Source organism: Artibeus jamaicensis, unplaced genomic scaffold (assembly GCF_021234435.1).
Source record: "Artibeus jamaicensis isolate MK-2021 breed Jamaican fruit bat unplaced genomic scaffold, CSHL_Jam_final scaffold_1964, whole genome shotgun sequence".
NCBI classification, from domain to species: domain Eukaryota; kingdom Metazoa; phylum Chordata; class Mammalia; order Chiroptera; family Phyllostomidae; genus Artibeus; species Artibeus jamaicensis.
The window spans coordinates 1,248,292-1,270,056 of NW_026522030.1; the positions used below are offsets into that span (position 1 = coordinate 1,248,292).

At 40.3% G+C, this 21,765-nt stretch overlaps 1 protein-coding gene and 1 pseudogene across 11 annotated transcripts in view; one reads left to right on the plus strand and one right to left on the minus strand.

Annotated features, from left to right (window-relative positions):
- CNTRL (centriolin) overlaps positions 1-21,765 on the minus strand; it is a 90,288-nt gene that overhangs the window by 23,914 nt on the left and 44,609 nt on the right. For all 11 annotated transcript variants that reach the window (XM_053656524.1, XM_053656523.1, XM_053656522.1 and 8 more), the window contains 12 exons: positions 16,743-16,919; positions 14,327-14,461; positions 11,256-11,401; positions 10,465-10,672; positions 9,569-9,748; positions 7,202-7,381; positions 6,298-6,414; positions 5,866-6,010; positions 5,268-5,416; positions 3,466-3,613; positions 2,115-2,428; positions 22-227 (listed from right to left, as the gene is read on the minus strand). In XM_053656524.1, coding sequence (XP_053512499.1) covers positions 22-227; positions 2,115-2,428; positions 3,466-3,613; positions 5,268-5,416; positions 5,866-6,010; positions 6,298-6,414; positions 7,202-7,381; positions 9,569-9,748; positions 10,465-10,672; positions 11,256-11,401; positions 14,327-14,461; positions 16,743-16,919 — 2,105 coding nt within the window. The remainder of the gene's footprint in view (positions 1-21; positions 228-2,114; positions 2,429-3,465; positions 3,614-5,267; positions 5,417-5,865; positions 6,011-6,297; positions 6,415-7,201; positions 7,382-9,568; positions 9,749-10,464; positions 10,673-11,255; positions 11,402-14,326; positions 14,462-16,742; positions 16,920-21,765) is intronic.
- LOC119046911 (ATP synthase subunit f, mitochondrial-like) lies at positions 784-1,828 on the plus strand (annotated as a pseudogene).

The following is a 21,765-nucleotide window of genomic DNA, read 5'->3' on the forward strand; positions in this document are numbered from 1 at the left end:
AATGAAATGGCTAATAACTACTTTCGGTGTTGATGCTTCTGAATGGTTCTATGTAATTCTTCTACTTCATGTTCTAAGTCTTTCTTCTCTTGCAAGAGACCATCAATATTATGATGCAGTTCTTCCATTTCTTTCTCAGGTTGCCGCTTGGATACTCTCATCCACTGTTCCCATTTTTTTGATTTTAAATGCTGCATTATGTCTTCCAATCTAGAAACTTCACTCTCCTGAATAAAAAAGAAAAATGCAATAATGAAACATTACATGATATTTTCCTTCTTTCCTGCCAAAAGCTGAGATTAACTGTGGTTAAAGTGGTTATGTTTGACCTGAAAATGGTGGTAGTTTTTAAGGCTTCACTATAAAAAGGAAAATTAAGCCATTTTTTCATATACCATAGATGAAATGGGTGGATTAATAAAGCTTTTAACTTTTCCAGCCATGTCCAACCATGGTTGATAAACATTCACCAAATACCTCGCATGGACAATCTCTGCCTCCAGAGTTCAGCGTCTAGAAGAGACACACAATGAAGTCTCTCCCTCCTCTGGGCACATGGAAGGGAAGCCTGGTGAGAAGGCTGACCAGAGGAAGAGGGGTTCTGCCTGGGTTTTGAAGAATAATTGAAATGGAAAAGACCTAAGCTAAAAAATAACGTGCAAATATAGGGAGGTATGAAATTGTACCTGGAAAACTACTGAAACAGCTGGGTACTACTGGAGGGTAAAAGAACTAGCTTAAGAGATTCTCAAACGCTGAACCGAAAGAACTGCTATAAACTCAATGTGCACCGAAAAACTGCAAGACGATACGCATGCCTGTCATGTTAACCACGTAAGTACACACAGTCCTGAAACTAGTCTGACTGATTAAAATGGGACTGGTGCCTGGCACCCAGGTGTCCTAGTCCTTCTTATCAATCTGCTAAGAAAAGGGAAAAATAAAGAGCTCTGGGTGTCTTATGTTAGAAGGAGGAGCTTGTAAAATACATTTCTTTCTCTAAAACCTAAAAACTTATAAAGTAAACTAGTGATTTGGAAATAGTAATTTCTTGGAATCTAAACTGAGAATATGAAATACTGTAAAAATTACACACACCTAAGTCAACCATAGCGCCTACAAATAATGTGTGGTCATACTATTTAAAAACATTTGTAAAACCATGGGAAAATGCTTGTAACATTAAGTGGGAAAAACGGATACAAAATTGTATGCACACTAAGAACAAAACTAGGAAGAAACGGAAATAATGATCAATAAATCTCACCACCCAAAAATAATCCCCACCAAAACCTGTGTGCTGTTCATACATGTACACACATGTGTATGCATGTACCCACATATATACGTGTGCATGTGTACAAATACAAGCACCAGTACACGGCTATATTTATATATACACATTAATATAGTACTCATCGGTAGAAAAATATATAATAGACTTTCTAAAAATGGTTACTTTCTGACACCCTGGACTCCAAGACGGTGTCAGTTGTACCATAAAAGGAGAAGAAACTCATGGATGTCAAACTAGGGGAGCTGCCAAGCTGGATACTGATGTGGAATTTCATCCCAAAGGCTTTGCTGAAGTGTTTCAAAGAGGTTACTACTGGGATTATAGGTATGTCGATGGGAAGAAAGGGAATGCTGCTGGAGTTTCTATGGTGCTGGCAGCTTACGTACTTTTTAACTACTGCTGTTCTTACAAGGAACTCAAACTTGAGCAGCGATACAAGTACCACTGAAGAGGACCCAGTGTGGACTCCATATTCCTGACCATTATTATCTTTGCACAGCACCTCTGAATCCTTTCATATAGTAACTAACACCTGATAAAAGATGACTGGTACTGGAAAAAAAAAAAAGGTTACTTTCTGGATGAAAGCCATCGTTATATAATGAGTTAAAACAGGTTTGTAGACTGGTCTGGCACCCTAACTCTTGTCCAGGACAGTATTTTAGTGAAAGAATGGTTGCTCAGTTCTAAACGTTAGCCTTACGAACACACTTTGGGGGTGTAATCCATTCACAAGTAGGCCAGCTCAGTAAGTATACAACCTTACTCAGTCTCCCATGGAAGCAGTGTGGATAGGGTCTCATGTCTTTCCACTTACTAAGTTATGGTGTTCCGGGACGTTGCAGTGCAGCAGGCCTACAGGGATGAGGGGGATGGAGAAGTTGGGGGGTGGAGGTCCACAAACAGTGGGAACCCCAGCAGGAGGTGGGCCATAAACAACGGTGCCAGGGGTGAGAGGTTGCCTATCACTGGGCAAGGGAGGCGGCGGTGCATACAGGGCCATGCCCTGGGGCACGGGAGAACCATCAGGAAACACGGTGTACATAATGTATCCAGGAGGAGGCACAAACTGGGGGTCCTCTGGGTCATCCAGGTCACTCTCTTCCGGACTATCTCCTCCACTGTCTGCATCTTGGAAGAAATAAACAAGAGTGGCTTACCTGCATGGCCTACTAGGTAAACAAATTTAGCAGAAAACAGCAGCACTTAAGCCAGATATCAGAAATGTGAGAATAAAATTTTATATAAAAGGTCAAAAGCAATTTTAAAAAGCAGATTAAAACAGGGATTCAAATTATTTTCAAAGGCAGATACTTGAAGTTTTCTTATGCCCATCTATTGGGGTTTTTTCCATCTTCGTTCGTTCATTCATTGATCCACAATCATTTGGGCGCCTGCTTCATGCGACGTGAAAGACCGACAGCAATGTGCTGTGAGATCCCACAGCTCTCAGTGTTTCCCACCACACATGCTCTTTAAGGTGTTGGTTTACCTATCTCCCCTACAAGCAGGAGCTGTGTTTGTCACTGATGACAGGGAACCTAGCACATAGCAGGAGCTCAATAAATAGGTCCTGAATGAACAAATTCTTAGAAGGTGATATTCCCATTTTAAAGATTTACAGTTTTAGCGTAGCTAAGTAATTGACCTAGGATCACACAGCTACTTAGTGAAAGAGCTAACGGTTTATCCCAGCTCTCACTCTCTCCTACAAGCTTTGGGAGACAGGCCTCTAACACTTCGTTTTAGTCAAGTAAATCAATGCCATGACACAAGGATACAGCTGCCATCTGCCAGCAGCACAGCTAAAGAAACAGCTCTGCCTGCCTGGGTGAGGCAGCATGGAATAAGGCTCTGTAGAAAGACTGGGGTTTGAGAACCTGGACGAGTAGAAATAAGTTTGGGAGAAGAAGGGAGAAAAAGGACATTCCAAACAAAAGGCTTAACACATGGAGGTCTGAGGACCATGGCAGCTGGGTATGACTGACGTGTGGGGGAGTGATGGGTGCTGAGACAAAAGGACAAGAGGTCACTGGCCAAGACCAAATCATAAAGGGCCTTGCAGAGCAAGCTAAGGAGTCTGGATTGTATCCTGTGGATTTCAGGGAACCTATAAAATGTAATTAAATGGCAAGAGAAATGCAACTACCTTATGTGACCTCACTTACCTCTCTTTGAAAACGATTTACGTAACCCACTCCGGATGGGAGAATAAACCCAGTATCCTGAGGCAGGTGGTTTTCTAATAGGAGTTGAGGCTGTGTACTTCAGGCCAACACCGGAGTCCTTGGTGGCCTGTGAACTGTGGCTGGAAACCTAATGGCAGCAGAGCACATTGTTACAAATGAAAAGGCTGATCTGGAGAAATGTCTAAGTCTGGGGCAAAACTGAAAAAAAAAAAAAAAAAAAAAAGTCAACATCTAAAGCAAAGTTGAGAAAACAATTTGTTTTTAATATATCATAATTCTTACTTTTCACACAGAAGTGAGATGTGATTATGTGGTCATGTAAAATGCATGGATGTCAGCCTCTCTATTCCAGCACTAATCTTTCCTGGTGGTTTCTCTTGTCTTGTCCTTGATGTTCCAGCAACTGAGGCAAAGGACACTAGGGATCTTTCAAGGAATCTGGGGATACTAGCCTCCTGCTGCCCTAGGACCTTCTCATGGCTTTAAAGTGCTACTCCCCATCTCCTCCCCAGTCGTAGGTCTATCCTCCACACCCTCACCCACACTGCTTCCACCTCCAGCCCTGGCTGTGCTAATTAAGGGTGTGAGCTTCCTTAAGGTTTCTGGGAGAACCGCAGGTTCTGCTCTTCCGGGTGCTAAGCCTACACAGCCCCAGGATCCTAGCATGTCAGACTGATTCTCCCTGGCTGTTGCTTATCACCTGAATCTGGCAAGATGTCACCCAGTTCCTTTGCTTCGGATGAGGGCTCCTCCAGTCCTCTCCTCACTCCCCACATTCAGGCCTCAAGCCCTGATCTTCTGCCTCCTGCACATTCCTCAGTGCCACCTTTCCTGCTCCTGCTCCACTGCTGTAGCTCTGGCTTCCTCTATCTTTCACCGGAACATGTTCAAACAGCCTCACACAGAGTTCAGCTGCCATGAGTCTAGCATCCATCCTCAGCCCAATTATTCTTCCTATACTATTCTGATCATACTATTATATACAACCTCAGTTTCCCAAAGCCTACATAATTAAAGAACTTTTGAGGCCCGTTTTAAAAAAAGCATAACCCAAATCTACTTCTCCAGCTTCACCTTTCACTGTTTCCATCTAACCCTCCAGCCCCATAGGCTACCTGCCATGGTTAAAACAACTCTCTTGTTCCATAAAAGGTGTTCCTTCCCTCCTAAAAGCCCATCCCTTGAGGGTTGCTAAGTGTTGACTTCACGATTCTGCTGCTTATGAAGCCTTCCTTCCTGAATCCCCACAAAATGAATCCTTAACACCTCTCTGTCACTAGAGCGCAGAGGTCAACTCTGCTGTCACATTTGTGTCACTGTTTTGTAATTACATTCTGTAATTACATGTCTCCTCTGCCGGCCCATGAGCTCTTTGAAAGCAGGGGCTATGTCATTCATCATGGTACCCCCGTTGCCTAGCATGAAATTTCAGTAAGCACTGAACGGATGTTGTTCAAAATAAAAGGAAACCCACGTGCCTATTTTTCTGTCTGAGTGTCAGCACAATTCTATACACACTTTCAACAGGCTTTCTGGGCTCAAGTCATCATATCCCCTCATGGGATCCTCATTTAGGGATCCCAAAATGTACCACCTAAGCATGCCACATTCCTTGGGAAGGCCCTATTTTCATCTCAAATATTAACACCACTTAAGAGCCTCAATGCACGGTTTAGCCTAGATATGTGTTCTCAACACCTGTTCACATTTGGGGAAGAATACATGGTCACACTTTCTTTAAGAAAATTCAGTATACACTCCCAGCACCACAGACTTCCTACTTTTGATGATGGCGGTGGAGGCATAAAGTACCAACAGCCCCGTCTTTTGAAAGGATCTGCCATGCTGCTGATGTAATCATTCTGATAAGAAACCTCACGTCGAAGTTCAGCAATTTCTTCCAGAACATTTTCAAAGCTTCCTTTGTTATCTGTAAAGGAAAGCTATAAAGTTGGCTATGAAATCATCTACTTCCTTTCTCGCTCAAATACAAAAGTGATCCCAGAATAGTCAATGACTAATCGATTCCTCAAAGCAGACTTTCAACCTGCTCTTTGGTAATGAGATTTTGCTAACACTTAAAGAAGTCTTCACTTATAAAGTAAGCCTGAAGAAGAAAATAAACAGATTTTTAAATATTATTTCTTTTGAAAATATAAAAATCGATCTCTTCTCTTTGTAATCATATCCCTTAATACTGTACTTATATAAAATTTTTTAAATTAATAGCTTTTATTAATTAAGCTAATTGTCACAGCCATGTAAATCAAACATGGAACTGATCTGTCAGCTAAATAAATTTAGTAAACATCAAAACCAAAATGTTTTGACTTTAGAGCAGCTACAAGACCACTACCAACATCAAACCCATTATTTTACCGGGACCGGCGAGGTCCAGTAACTTCCGCAGCCTCGCGGTCTCTGTCCGTTGTCTCTCCAGGGTCTCGTTCAGCTTCTCGACTTCGAGCACCCGTGAGTCTGCTCCTCTAGTGCCTGTCTCTGCTTTCTCCAGCTCAACGAGAAACTGTTGAGAAATCACATACACAAAGTTCCCAATGAATGTTCTTTCCCAGATGCTCTTATCCTTGCCACTTCACTTTAATTCTGTAATTTTTACTTACATTTTACTAATGAGGAAATTGAATTACTCCTTATAGTAAACTGCACTGTCTGTGGCACACAGTAGAAAATAAAGCACGGACCGACTCGTGATTGCACTTGAAAATTCTTTGAGATGTCACCTACAGTCATCAGTCTTTTAGAAATGACAAGGACCCACTCAGGAGGAGGTCTCAGAGGACTGGTACTGACCTGTTCCTCTTTATCCTGGAGAAGATCTTGCAGGAGTTCAATCTCTGCTTCCGCTCGGGTCAGATCCCTGGCCGCCTGGGCTGCCTTTCTGCTGAACCTTTCTGTTTCCTGCAACTCCTAAAGGGGCAGAGGGATGAGAGAAGCACCGCTGCTATCACGCATTGCCTTCTTCATTTTTTCTTCCTCCCAGATTCATTCCTGTTTTCATCAGATTGCCTGCCTGGCTATCCCATGGACATGTGACACCAAGTCCCACATTGTCCTGTGCTGCTCCCATCACCTGGCAGCCTGCTTCACCCCTCAGTGGAACTAAGTGAGCAGGGTGCTGCATCAGAAAAAGTGAGGGGTGAATTAGAAAAAGCGTGCTGCATCAGAAAAAGCCAGGTTTGTAGAACCTTCTTCAATGTTCTACAGTCTTCTGTGACTGGTGTCTCTTTGGACTCTCACCATTAGATTCTCTCCTATGATCTGCTGTCTTAATCTCATCGCATCTGCATCCTATAAAGACTGTATCAAACATTATCTCAGTCAGGAGTCATAACAGCCCTTTGAGGTAACATATTAGTCACTGGACTGTACAAGATGGAGAGTCTGAGGTCCAGAAGGATTACCTGGAAAGCCTTTAAGGCCTTTGCGTACTGATAGCTACTCCCTAAGCGGATCCCTACACTTTAAGGTAGGGATGGTATGTTTCTTCCAGTGGTTCCTTTCAGGACTCGATAAAGTGCAGGACCCATGGCAGGGCTGGGATGGGAGAAATACAACCTTCGGGTCTGAACGGAAACAGACAACTTTATAGTGGTTTATAAAATAGCCAAAGTCTCTAAGAAGATCAACATTACAAGTTGTTATTTTTTGACAACTGCAGCACTGGTGGAAACATGTTCTGTGTGTGTGGACTTACCGCTGCTCGTTCCTGGTTAATTTTCATAACAGTTCCATGAAGGGACTTCAGCTGGTCTTTAGCAATGGTGAGCTCAGCTGTGGCTAGCTTATCAGAGGCAGCCACAGCTTTCTTTAGTTTCTTTAATTCTTTATCTAAACCAAGGAACTGCTCCTGAGATTTGGCATCTTCGTGTTTCTTCTAAAGTAAAAGAAACACTAACTAAACATATAAATCATTTGGTAGCCATAAATTGATACATAAACTCCCCCAGGGACAGGGACTCTGTTCACGACTACATGCCCCATACCTAGAACAATACCTGGTACACAGCAAATGCTCCATAAATATTTGCTAGGTGAATGAATAAATAAAATTATCTCAAAACTGCATGATAAACTTAGAATGAAATCAATTTTCTTAGTCAAGAATCTTAGTGATCATAAATTCATTCATTCACTCATTGGAAAAACATTTCTTGGCACCATCACCAAGTGATGGACCAGCCGCTTGGAGTCAGAGTCAGGCAGCAGGCATATGGTGGCAAACAAAACAGACTTGGCTGCTGCCCTCAAGTAGCTTAGGAGAGACAGATATTAAACAAATACATAAACAAATGTGGAACTAAAATTGTGTTTAGTGCTATCGAGGGGCAGAACAAGACACTGTTTGAGAGAACAGCAGGGGAGAACAGTGAAAGGATGTGGCCCACGAGAGGAAACAGCACGTGCGAAGGCCAGGAGGGAAGACAGAACCTGGCATTTTTGATGAACTGAACGAAGAAGCAGTAGCGAGAAAAGGAAAGAACTAAACAAAGGCCATCATGCAGGGCCTCATAAGCTTAAGAATTTTGGTCTTTATACTAAAAACAACAGAAGCTACTAGAGATGGGGGGGAGATACGATGGAAGTGACAAGAGCCAATTCACATTTCTGAAAGAACTTGTGGCTACTCTGCAGAGCACAGTCATGAGTGGAAGTGGGAGACCTGTCAGGTAGTAGTCACAGCAGTTGTCCAGAAGAGAGATGATGGCTGGATGAGGGTGGTGCCACTGGAAAACAAAGTACATATATTCCAGGTAAATTTTGGAGGCAGGCCCAGTAAGACTCGGAGACTGATGGCTTTCTCAGTGAAGTATGACGCAAGTCATTCACCGAGGCTGGGAGAAGGGTGAGGGTAGGTGTGGAAGTGAGATGTGAAACAACCGAGCACGGGAAATGAGCTTACTAGAGAAAAGAGTGAAGTTCCCATTCGGGGCCGGTGACCAAGAGTTTATAGTGACACTACTATGCTTGAAAGGGTGATTTTTTTTTTCTCTAGGAATACTTAACATGCCTGCAAGTCCAAAGGCGGCTAATAATAGCTCAGTTCTGTCAGTGTAGTAAGACAGTAGATTTGCAAAAATGCCTACAGTGGTAAACTATGAAATTTAAGTTGAACAAGGGGGAAAATAAAGACAGGAAGGTTTAGTAAACAGAAAAGATGGGGCTAATACACTGAAATTCTCCATAAGGTTGAAGAACTGTCAGCACAGGGGGTGCTGGTGAGATAAGAGGTAACAATCAGAGTGTGATGCTTCAGTTTGTGATTTTAAAGGTGGTGGACACAATTTGGACAAGGTCTGAGATCTGACAAGGGGAGCAGGGAATGGTTAGGTGGGACTGAGAAGTTCGAAGACAGGCCAGGGTGTCAGAAAGAAAGATGACTAGTCCTTGGCCGTAAAAAAAAAAAAAAAGAAAATTTTACCTTTTGAGACAGCATGGAGGGACCTGGAGAACATTATGCTAAGTGAAATAAGCCAGTCAAGAAAGACAAATACTATATGATTTTACTCATATGTGGAATCTGATGAACTGAACTAACAAGCAAAATAGAGACAGACTCATAGCAGGATGACAGCTGTGGTAGGGGAGTGGGGTTGAGGGGTAGAGGGACTAAGCAAAAAGGAGAAAGGACTCATGGACATGGACAACAGTATGATGACTGCAGAGGGAAGAGAAGTATAAGAGGGATAGACGGTAATGGAAAAAATACAAGAAAAAAGAAAGCTGAAGAGTTTAGAAGTAATTCCCCATAAATGTGTCCAACTGGCAAGGGGTTTTGAAGGAGGCAAACTCATTTCACCAGTAGTATTTAAGTACCACCTAACCAGCTCTGAAGTCACTCTCTGCATTCCCAATTCTCTTGTTTGCATCTATCATGGTACCCTTGCCTCAGGCCCTTGATTCAATGACATGCATCCAAGTTTCTCTTAGGTCAGGTTCACCTCTGGGCCAGCAATACAGGCAGAGGTGACTGTGGATCACATCCCTTCTCAGCTGGCCTGATCGATGGGGGCATGAGCAGGCAGCAGGGACTCACGTGTCTCACTTTCCTAGCCTTCCCCACCTTTTTCTCTAACTCTTGGAGTTGGGCCAGAATTCTCTCCTTCTCTTCATCAGCTTCCTGAAGTTGGAGATCTGTAAGGCCTTGGATTTCCTCCATACTTTTTAGATTTTCTTGTAAATAATGAATCTCATTCTCCAACTGCTGGATCCTTGCTTCATGTTGCCTCTTATCCAAATTAATCTGTGAGGAAATGAGAGTTTCAAAGATGATTTTTAAGCAAAATATGTTTTGAGCAAAATAAAAAAATTTTAGAGAGTCACATTTTGTTTTACTAAAGAGCGTAATGAAATTTTGAACTCAGAGTTACTGGGGGTAGTTTTTTCTTAAATATTCTCTAGGATCCATTTTAATATTTGTCTCATTAAAATAATTACATCAAGAGGAATCCAATTCTGGCTCTGGCTGGTGCGGCTCAGTGGACTGAGCACCAGCCTACAAACCAAAGGTTGCCGGTTTAATTTCCAGTCATGCCTCGGTTGTGGGCCAGGTCTCTAGTAGGGGATACTCGAGAGACAACCACACATTGATGTTTCTCTCACTTTCTCCCTCCCTTCCTATCTCTCTAAAAAATAAGCAATTAAATCTTAAAAAAAGAGAGAAATCTGATTCTGGTACCATAATATACTGTAGCAATGCAGCATTATTTACTTGCATATTAAGAAACATATCTTCCTTGCTTCCAGGACAAGGAAAATATAGTGTCACAAAGAAGCCTGACTTTAACCTCAGTACCCATATTCAGGATTGAATTTTAGTCACATCCAGCTTGACATGTTATGAGTGAAAATAACAACATTTATATTGTATTTACACAAAAAAGGGAGCACTGTAATTCATGAAAAAATGTGAATATTTGCCAAACACTTCCCTCCAGCTGCCTCTTGCCCTTTTCTTACTCTTGCTTCAAGAGCTCTCTCACAGGCCTGCCTGAACTCTTCTTGTCCATTTGCCAGTTTCTCTTGTTGCAGAGCCATTTCTTCTTGGAGTTTTCTCTCTCTCACTTGTGCTTCCTCTCTTTCCCACTGGGAGCATGTAAGGATTTCGCTGAATTGTTTCTGCAAGTCAGCAAGACTTTTCCCTAAGACATCTGAAGGACTACAGCTCCTGGTAAGGGGGAAAAGAGATGGTACAACCGTGACATTATATTTTAATGCTAGATGCCAGGCACAAACATGCTGGTAACATCAGTGCAGGAGTAAAAAGAGTGTACGGAATGAGACCGGTGTCGATCCACACCACATTACCAAGCATCTCCTAAATGCAAACCACTGTTTCATCAAATGGCTTAGTCACTCTGAAAACACAGGCTAACAACATCTGCTCAAAGAATAAATATCCATTTCATATAGTTAGGTTATCTTTTGATATTTGCTTTCTATTTAAAGTGCATAATGTATCTCTACTTCCTAACCATCTGCAATGAACTTTCCAGAGTTATTCTTAAAACCTTTGTCTTATAAATTAAATACCAAAAAGCATAAAAGATTTGAAGGGTAAAAAAAAAGCAGTGACAGACACCTGATTCAAGCAATCTTGTGTCTTAACCATGGAAATATGATACAGAGAAACCTCACAAAGAAATCAGCCTCACAAAGAAATGATTTTACAGAACTTGGAAAGGTGAGATTCAACTCTGACCTTCACAGCTGGGCTCACCGTATACTTGGAGGTCTCTATTTCCCATTACCTCATCTCCCCTGCTCCTGATTTCAGATTTCTCCGTAGCTCATCCACACGAGCTGCCACTTCTTCTGGACGAATCAAACCATCAACCACACGGTTAAGGTGATTCTGGAAATCTTTAAGTTGCTGTTTTAACAGGTTATTGTCATCCTATGAAGGGGAGTAAAATGAGGTCAAAGTTAGCATAACAAATTAAAAACAGACCTACATATACAGCCTGTTTTACCTGTCATATGATAAATTTATTCAACACCTTTACTAATTTTTCAAACCCTTTCCACTCGGACTGACAATACCTGAATCTACTAATCAATCTACATTCACAAAAGACACAACCAGGCATTAGATGCCTCCTGATACGATGCAGAAAGAAGTTCCTGTGAGTGTCATTTTGCCAAACACTAACAACTTGAATCTAAATAAGCTTCCATATGTACCATAATCAATACCATGGGGATGCAGACAGCAAAATCTAGAATATGGAATACTCTACAGTACAAAGACCTAGCTTTCTTTAAACACGTAACAATTTTTAAAAGAGAGGAAATCTATAAGACTATAAGACTTAAAAATCAAGTCAACCAAATGTAATGTGTGCACCTCATTTGGATCCCGATTCCAACAGAACACTTAAAAAATTTTATGCAATAATTTGAATATTGATAAGGTAGTAGATGATATTAGGGAATTATTATAATTTTAGGTATAACAATGATATCCATGTTTATGCTTTTTTAAAGCCCCGACTTTTTGGAGATATACATATAGTAATATAGTATTTACAGGTAAAATGTTTTCGATTTACCTCAAAGTAATTCAGTGTGTGAACAGGTGTGAGGGGCAGAGTGTGGAGGGCACTATAAATGAAGTAAGATTGGCGGTATATACATGAGGATGGGTGGTATATACATGAGGATTCATTTTGTTAATAGTATTTATTCTATTTTTGTATATGCTTGAGAGATACAAATCTCAAGCATATACATATGTCCATAATTCAAAGTTTAAAAAAAAACCAAAAACACTTTCCCATAATACTGAGATCCATCTGTCAATCAACTGAAAAAACAGAACATCTAATACTGAAGCTTCTCTAATAGCTTATTATTCTTCGAGGGAGGCTTATTATATGCCAGCATATTTTCTCTACCAACAAATTCACAGATAGATCTACAACTCAGAATTAAATTTAGACAATGGCCCTTTCAAGTAAAAGGAAATTGCTAATATTTCCTTAAATTATAAAGAAAAATAATTCTATATTCTAAGTTACTAACTATATTCCCCTGAATACCTACCTAATTAATTTACTTCAAACTCTAACAGTATGAACTAAAATGGAGAATTTAGAATTGCAATGAAGGTGTTAAGCGCCTATCCTACCTAGAGTTGTCTTATCTGCAAACTGTCCTTGTCCAGTGCCCCGAGGTGGCCATACCTGTACTACTGCCTAATCCTGGCCACAGGTAATCTGATCCAATGCCAGCCCATCCACTGAAAACAAGTTCTTACTCTCTCCAAAACTGAACCAAGATCCAGTATAGCAATTCTGTACAAGAGCTGGACCTATGAGGATATGTCAGCTCAGGGCTGAGGTCCATGGTGGACTGAATACAATGCCCAGAGAGACACAGGAGACCTAAGAGGGCTGTGACACTCCTGAAAGATTGATAGCGCAGCTCTGGTTCCTGGCAAGTTGTCTGCTTTCTTGGGGTGGTGTTAGTAGGTTTCAATTCACTGAAACTAAATGATTTCAGACAAACAAATGAGGAGTTTAACTTGTACATTGTAGTAGGTTAGCAGGGTAAATAACCAGAGGACCAAGTTCCAAGATAGTTTCACAGCATGGGCCAGCATTCCAGAAAGCTGACTTTAGTTTCTACTTCAGAGAAGGCCCCTAAAGAATATATTTTAGTCCTTTTCTTTAAGACATGCATACTGAAGTATTTATGAGTGCAATAAAGATGTATGAAATTTTCCTTAACATATTCCAGCAAAAAAATAAAATGTGGACTAACTGAAACAGAATGGCAGAATGCTGAGAATTGTTAAAGCTGAGTCAACAAAAGGTCACCTCTCCATTTTTGTGATTTGAAATTTTCCATGGTAAAAATAAAAATAATAATCCAATGAACACCCAACAAACACACAACTCACACAAAAAATGGAAAACATACTTCTTTTTCAATATTTGCTTCAGAAGATGAACTGATAGCAGTAAATATTAAATTATAGGTTCTTAGATTTCTTCTAACCTTGAGGAAAAAAGTATGTAATGCACTGGAGGAAAAGAAAGAATTTGGGTGACCTTAGTCTTATTTGACACAAACTTCCCTGCATGACTTTTTGGAAGCTCTTCCCGAACCAGAGACTCTGGTCCTTTACTTCTGGTGAAGTGTAAGAGGACACTTCAGTCAGCCAAGGGGGCTCCAGCCTCACAGATTCGGAAACCGAGTAGTGATCCAGCCGCTAGTTTCTTCAGACACCTGTCCTCTTTGAGAGAGCTTAATTATCTAGAAAACCCTGTTCCCCTGCTTCTCTGGCAGTTTGTTGGTCACATTATGACAGCTGCTATAAAAATATCTGGCCAAAGAAAACCGCCCCCGATTTAAAATGACTGCATTTTTAATAGCATCCTTTCTGGGGGATTATAAAAACTGTTTATAGTTAGGAAGTTCTACTGCAACCCACTCTAGTTAAAATTCCTGGGTAGATGTTTCAGTGGAACAGGAAGGAGCCAATCTGGTAACTTTGGCTCAGTCGACAAGCATTCCTCTAGGAGAAATGCAAGGCACTGCTTTTGCCATGAGTTTACACAGCAGTCTCCAGTTTACTGCTGACACTGCCTCCAGCTCTTTGCACCGCAATAGCAACATTCAAGATATACAGGTTAATCATTTTAAAACAATGGGCTCACAAGGGAACAGAGGCTCTGGTACTGTCACACTCAAAGTTTCTTTTTTCTAATAACTGAAGTTGCTTATTACATGTTAGAGCAGGTGGTCAAGCTGCCAACTAGATGTCAACATCTTTGAGCGTCCCATATAAGAATATTATGAACCAACAAGTCTCTACCTGCAGCTGTTTAAGTTGCATGCGAAGCTCCCTGTTTTCTTGGTTCTTTTCTTCTGAGAACTGGGCTTTTCCGAGGGCACTCTTGAGGGCTTGCTTTTCCTTCTCGAGTTCTGCTTGAAGGGCTAATTGTTCTAACTATTGCCATAGGAAGCAATAATATGAAACAAGAAATACAAAACAGCAGTAATTTATGATATCAAAAGGCAAAGAGAAATGTACATACACATGCTGTCTGTCCCCTGCTAGCTATGGTTTTATGACAACTCAATTTTATGTTTGTATTCCCAAATTTAAAGGTCCAAAGTAATTTTTTCACCTTCCTCCTTAAACTGTTAATACTTAAAGAAGAGTAAGTATCAAAGTCAGCTCAGTATGGATACACCAAGCCAGAATCTTTGGGGGTGGGTCCCAGTACTTCCCTTCAAAAGCTTTATGACTAATCCAGCAATTACTGCTCTCCAATATTTCATAAACTGTGGCCCTCAAACATTTCTCAATATTTCTCACACTGTGGTCCTACAATACCTGCATCAAAATCACTTGGTGTGCCTGTTAAAAATGCATAAGCCTAGACTCATCTAAGACTTGATAGACCAGAATATCTAGGGTGGGGCCCAGGAATCTGCATTACCAAGCTTCACAAGTGATTTCATATAACTAAAGTGTACCAATCTGATACCCATAGATATCAAAGAGAGACCTGTTATGCTACATAGTGTCAACGTGCAGTTTGAAGACCAATCCTGGCACTCCTATTGCCAAGGAAGGGGGTGTGACCCCTTCCATACCAAGTGAATTTGTGAAAAGGCCAGGCTCTTTTATATATAAAAATATAAACTTTATATATATATATATATATATACACACATTAATATATACATAAATATATATATATTTAATATACCTTAAATATATACATTAAGTATAAATATTATATATGTGAAATATATATATGTTTTAATCCTTACCCACGGGTATGTTTTATTAATTTTTGAGAGGGGAGGAGAGAGAGAAAAACATCAATCTCTCATATGCTCCCTCACTAGGGATTGGACCCACAACCTAGGTATGTGGCCTGACTGAGGATCAAACCTGCAACTTTGGCTATTGGGACAACACTTTAACCAACTGTATTTTTTTTCTTGTTTTCTATAATATTCTTTTTCTTTTTTTTAAAATAAATTTATTTATTTAATTGCTGTTCAAGTAGTTTTCTGTCTTTTACTGCCATCCCAGCCCACCCCCAGTACTCCCCCCACCTCCCTCCCATTGCCACCCCCCTTAATTTTTATCCATGTGTCCTTTATACTTATTCTTCCTATAAACCCTTCCCCTTCTCCCCTGAAATTCCTTCCCCTTTCCTCTCTGGTCACTGTCTGCCTGTTCTCTATTTCAGTGCCTTTGGTTATATTTTGCTTGCTTGTTTGTTTTGTTGTTTAGGTTCCTAACTGTATTTTTAATCTAATAAAGAATATACTAGCCCTGGCTGGTATAGCTCAGTGGATTGAGCATGGCCTGTGAACCAAAAGATCGCAGTTCGATTCCCAGTCAGGGCACATGCCTGGGTGCAGGCCAGTTCCCAGCAGGGGATGCACGAGAGACAACCATATATTGATATTTCTCTCCTTCTCTTCTTCCCTTCCCCTCTAAAGATAAATAAAGTCTTTTAAAAATTAGAAATAAATAAATACACTATGCTCTTTCCCCTCATCTCTATGCCTATAACACCCACCCTTTTTGCCCCTTACATCCTCCCCCCAGCTCCCTATGCATGGCCAAGTCCTACTCATCCCTCAAGTTCTGGCTGAAATATCAGTTCTGTAGGGCACTCTTCCCTAACCACCTGCCTTCAGCCACAAAACACTATCCCGTTCTTTCTCCTACACCTGTTTCACCTATTGCACTGGCAGCTTCACAAGGACGGTGGCCACGTCTATGTTGTTTTCTGCAACATTCACACCTGGCCCTCAATGGCTAATCAGTAAGTGTTTACTGGATGAATAACTATTTCTTTAACTTACAAATATAATTTAAATGAGTGGATATTTCTTCCAACCAGAATCCAAGGGAGTAAAATAAAATTTAATATCAATTTAAAGGAGGTCTCTTAAAGCTGTTTTGAGAAAGACTAGAATTTATTGAATACCAACTGCTACAGGCCTTCACGCCCATTATCTTCTTTATCCTCATCATTTTAAAAATGAGGAGGCATCTGTCAGAGACTCAGAGCTGTGAAGTGATTTATACTTATTCACATAGGAGTAGTATCTGAAATTGGAATATCTGACTCCAAAAACATGCCCTTCCCATCACTCTGCAAATACTATATTAAAAAGTGTTTAATCTTACATTGCATTAAAGATATGGTAAGGCCACAGGTTACTAGGTTTCTAGATGGCTTTATGCTCTTACTTACCTGGTTGAGCCTTGTTAGTTTTTCCAAGTCTTCCTTGAGCTGGTTGGCTTCAGCCTCCCGTATTTTTAGCTGAGCCTCTAGCTCAACCTCATAGGCACTGAGTTCTCCCTGGGTCTGCTGCAGGGATGCATTCACCTCGTGCTGCTCCTGGAGGGCGCTTTCTAGCTCTGCAAGCTCCTGGAAGGATTCAGGGCATGTTTAACTACAAAACCCTCACTGTTCTGCTGAAGCATCTGCAAATCATTGTAAGTAACCTGAGCACAATAAACCGAGTGCTGGCCAGCCTGGCACAGAAAGCGTTCATTAGCAAAATCATGAAGCCACAGGCTATGCACATCCAGGTTGGAAAGCAAACCCTGACTAAATGGAATCAGAAAATCTGTGAGCTCCCAAAATGTTTTCCAAAGTGTGACACTTTACATGTGCCTGAACAGGGAAGAAAAAATATTATATAGGAGAATAAAATTTAAAACCTCTTTTTCTATCAGACATTGCAATAAATGTTTTCATATTCATCACTTCACTGCATCTTCATAATAACTGTGTAAGAGAAGATATTATTCCCATTTCACAGATGAGAAGAAGGAACACTGAAGTAAATGTCCTGGGGTTAAAAAAGGAAACAGTGAGAATATGAACTGAGATCTCAGCCTCTAAAAGCCCACACTCTTTCTATTAAACCACAGCAGGTTCATGTATCTAAAGAACAAAATGGGATGGGTGCTCTCTAATATTAAGGATGACAGAATAACTTAAATGAGTGTGAACAAAAATGTAACAACAACTGATTAGCATACTTTGGTTCTGAGCCACTTTAGCCCATGTGTTTTTTTATAACTAAATATTATGGCTTGCATCTATTCATTTGGGATCGTAAAGAAGTAGATCAAACTATTCTGGATTAAAGAGGGGGTTCTACAAGGAAAACTTCTACAGAAGAGTTTCTCAAGGGGTGGCCCAAAAAGCACCAGGCAATTTGAATCATTTGGGTTTCTTGCTTAAAATGCAGACTCCATTCATAATCAACAGAGGATTAGTATCTAAAACATATAAAAATTCCTATTAGTCCTTAATAAAAAGACAAACAATCCAACAAAAAATGGGCAAAGAATATGAATAGGGAATTCACTGAAGAGGAACACTGAATGGCAAATAAACAAATGAACTCAAATGTGTTCAACCTCTCCAGTAATCAGGGGGAAATGAAGTTAAAAGAAGATACTATTTCAGCTTTTTAGGATTTTTCCTCTACCCCCCTTCAAGGATCTCTAGTTGGTGACCACTGAACAAAAGTGTGTTAGTGATGGGATGCAAGATGGCGACAGAGTAGGATGGCACAGATTCCAGTTCCTTGTACACATGGGAGAGAATCCTGGCCGATCGGCGGAGGAGCAGCGCAGGCAGCTGGCAGTTCCTCAGCATATATGAAAATAAGGAACCAGAAATCGTGACAGTGATGGAGGATCTAGATGGAGTATGTGGAAGCGGAGAACGCCAGGATAACTGAAAGAGACTGCACCACTGAATTTCACAGGCATTCCACTACAGAAGTTCACACCATAAACCCAGGGAGTCAGAAAAGATCAATTTAAGAAGCTGAGGCAAAAAGGAGAGTGTCACAAACAATGGGAAGACAAAGAAACAATTCCCAAATGAAAGGAAAGGAGGAAGCCTCAGAAAGAATATTAGATGAAATAGAGGCAGGTCAACTATAAGATATTGGATTCAAAGCACTGGTTATCAGGAAGTTCAAAGAGCTCACAATGACCTACCAGGTACTACAGGGGAGCTACAACAATCTCACCACAAACTATATCAACATGAAAAAGGAAATAGAAACTATCAGCAAGGGACAACAGGAAATGAAGAATACAATTTCTGAATTGAAGAACACAGTAGAAGGAATCAAAAGCAGAATCGATATATCAGAAGATCAGATCAGTGAGTTGGAGGACAAGGTGGAAAAAAACTCCCAGAAAGGGCAAGAAAATGAAAAGAGACTAAGAAAGAATGAAGAGGGATTAAGAGAAATGCAAGACACTTTGAAACATAATAATATCGGAATTATATGGATACCAGAAGGAGAAGAAGAACAAGAGATAGAAAACCTATTTGAAACAATAATGAGGGAAAATTTCCCTACTTTGATGAGAGAAAAAGTCAAACAAATCCAGGAATCACAGAGTCCCAATCAAGAGGAACCCAAAGAGGCCCACTTCAAGACACATCATCATCCAAATAGCAAAATTCCAAGACAAAGAGAGAATCTTAAAGGCAGCAAGGGAGAAAAAGGAAGTAACATACAAGGGAGCCCCAATAAGGTTAGCTACTGAAATGGTTAGCTACTAACTAATGGAAACACTCCAAGCCAGAAGAGAATGGCAAGAAATATTCCAAGTAATGAGAACCAAAGGCCTGCAACCAAGGCTACTTTACCCAGCAAGGCTCTCAATCAAGATAAAAGGCCAAATAGAGCTTCCAAGACAAAAGAAGTGTACAAGAATATGCCTCCACCAAACCAGCTCTGCAAGAGATGCTAAAAGGACTGCTTTAAGGAAGGTAAAGAGAGACTGACAGGAACACAGGTACAAAAATGGCAATGAATAAGTACCTATCAATAATAACATTAAATGTAAATATATTAAATGCTCCAATCAAAAGACACAGAATAGCTGAATGGATAAGAAAGCATGACCCACACATATGCTGCCTACAAGAGACCCACTTCAGGACAAAAGACTATCAGAGACTAAAAGTGAAGGGCTGGAAACAAATCTTCCAAGCAAATGGACAAGAAAAAAAAAAGCTGGGGAAGCAATGCTCATATCAGACAAAATACTCTTCAAAAAAAGGGCCATAAAGAGAGACCCAGAAGGTCACTTCATAATACTCAAGGGAAGAATCCAGCAAGAAGACAGTAACATCGTAAATATGTATGCACCCAACATAGGAGCACCCAAATATATAAAGATAATCTTACAGGATTTCAAGAAAGATATTGACAGCAACACAATTATAGCAGGGGCTTTCAATCCCCCCTATCAAAAATGGACAGATCTTCCAAACAAAATATCAATAAAGATATTGTGGCATTAAACAACACCCTAGATGAAATGGACTTAACTGACATATATTGAGCCCTTCATCCCAAACAAGCTAAATACATATTCTTTTCAAATGCACATGAAACATTTTCAAAGACAGACCACATGATAGGACACAAAACGAGCCTCAACAAATTCAACAAATTCAAGAAAATTGAAATCATACCAAGCATCTTCTCTGACCACAAGGGACTAAAACTGGAAACCAACCCCAAAGGAAAAAAACCCAAACACTCAAAATCATGGAGATTGAATGGCATGCTATTAAACAAGGAATGGGTCAAGAATGAAATCAGGGAAGAAATCAAAAAGTTTCTGGAAACAAATGGAAATGATCTCAAAACAACCCAAAACTTATGGGACACAGCCAAGGCAGTCCTGAGAGGGAAGTTCATAGCAATACAGGCCTACCTAAAGAAAACAAAAACATTTCAAACAAACAACCTAACCCTATGCCTGCAAGAACTCAAGGAACAACAACAAAGACAGTCCAGAGCAAGTAGAAGGAAGAAAATAACCAAGATCAGAGCAGAATTAAATAACATAGAGACTAAAAGCATAATTCTTAGGATCAATGAATCTAGGAGCTGGTTTTTAAAAAAAAATTTTTTATTTATTTTTAGAGAGAGGGGATGGGAAGGAGAAATAGAGAGAGAGAAACATCAATGTGTGGTTGCCTCTCATGTGGCCCCCACTGGGGACTTGGCCTGCAACCCAGGCATGTGCCCTGACTGGGAATTGAACCTGCGACCCTTTGGTTTGCAGCTCGCACTCAATCCACTGAGCTACACCAGCCAGGGCCAGGAGCCGGTTTTTTGAAAAGATAAATAAAACTGACAAGCCTTGAAGTAGGCTAATCAAGAAAAGAAGAGAGAGGACACAAATAAACACAATAAGAAATGAAAGAGGAGAGATTACAACTGATACCACAGAAATAGAAGGGACTGTAAGAAATTAATATGAAGAACTGTATGCCAAGAAATTTGAAAACGTAGGTGAAATGGACAAATTTCTAGAAAAATATAATCTTCTAAAACTCACTGAAGAAGCAGAAAACCTGAACAGACCAATAGCAGCAGATGAAATTGAAGCAGTAATCAAAAAACTCCCATCACACAAAAGCCCCGGACCAGATGATTTCACAGGAGAATTCTACAAAGCATTTAAGGAAGAGCTAACCCCTATTCTTCACAGACTATTCCAAAAAAATCCCAAAGGATGGAAAACTCCCAAACTCTTTTTATGAAGCCAGCATCATCCTAATCCCCAAACCAGATAAAGACACAACAAAGAATGAAAACTTCAGGCCAGTATCACTGATGAACATAGACACTAAAATCCTCAACAAAATATTGGCAAATCGCATCCAACAATACATTAAAAAGATCATACACCATGACCAAGTGGGATTCATCCCAGGGATGCAAGAATGGTTCAATATTCACAAATCAGTAAATGTAATACATCACATAAACAAAAGCAAAGACAAAAATCACATGATCATATCAATAGATGGGGGAAAAGCTTTTGATAAGGTACAACACCCATTTATGATAAAAAACACTCAGCAAAGTGGGAATAGAGGAAGCATTCCTCAGTATAATAAAGGCCATATATGAGAGACCTACAGCCAACATCATACTCAATGAGAAAAAACTAAAATCTTTTCCACTAAGATCAGGAACAAGACAAGGTTGCCCACTTTCACCACTTCTATTCAATACAGTATTGGAAGTATTAGCCACAGCGATCAGGCAGGAAAAGGAAATAAAAGGCATCCAAATTGGAAAGGAGGAAACAAAACTGTCATTGTTTGCAGATGACATGATAGTGTACATGGACAATCATACAGACTCTACTCAAAAAGTGCTCAAACTAATAAATGAATTTGGCAAAACAGCAGGTTACAAAGTCAATAT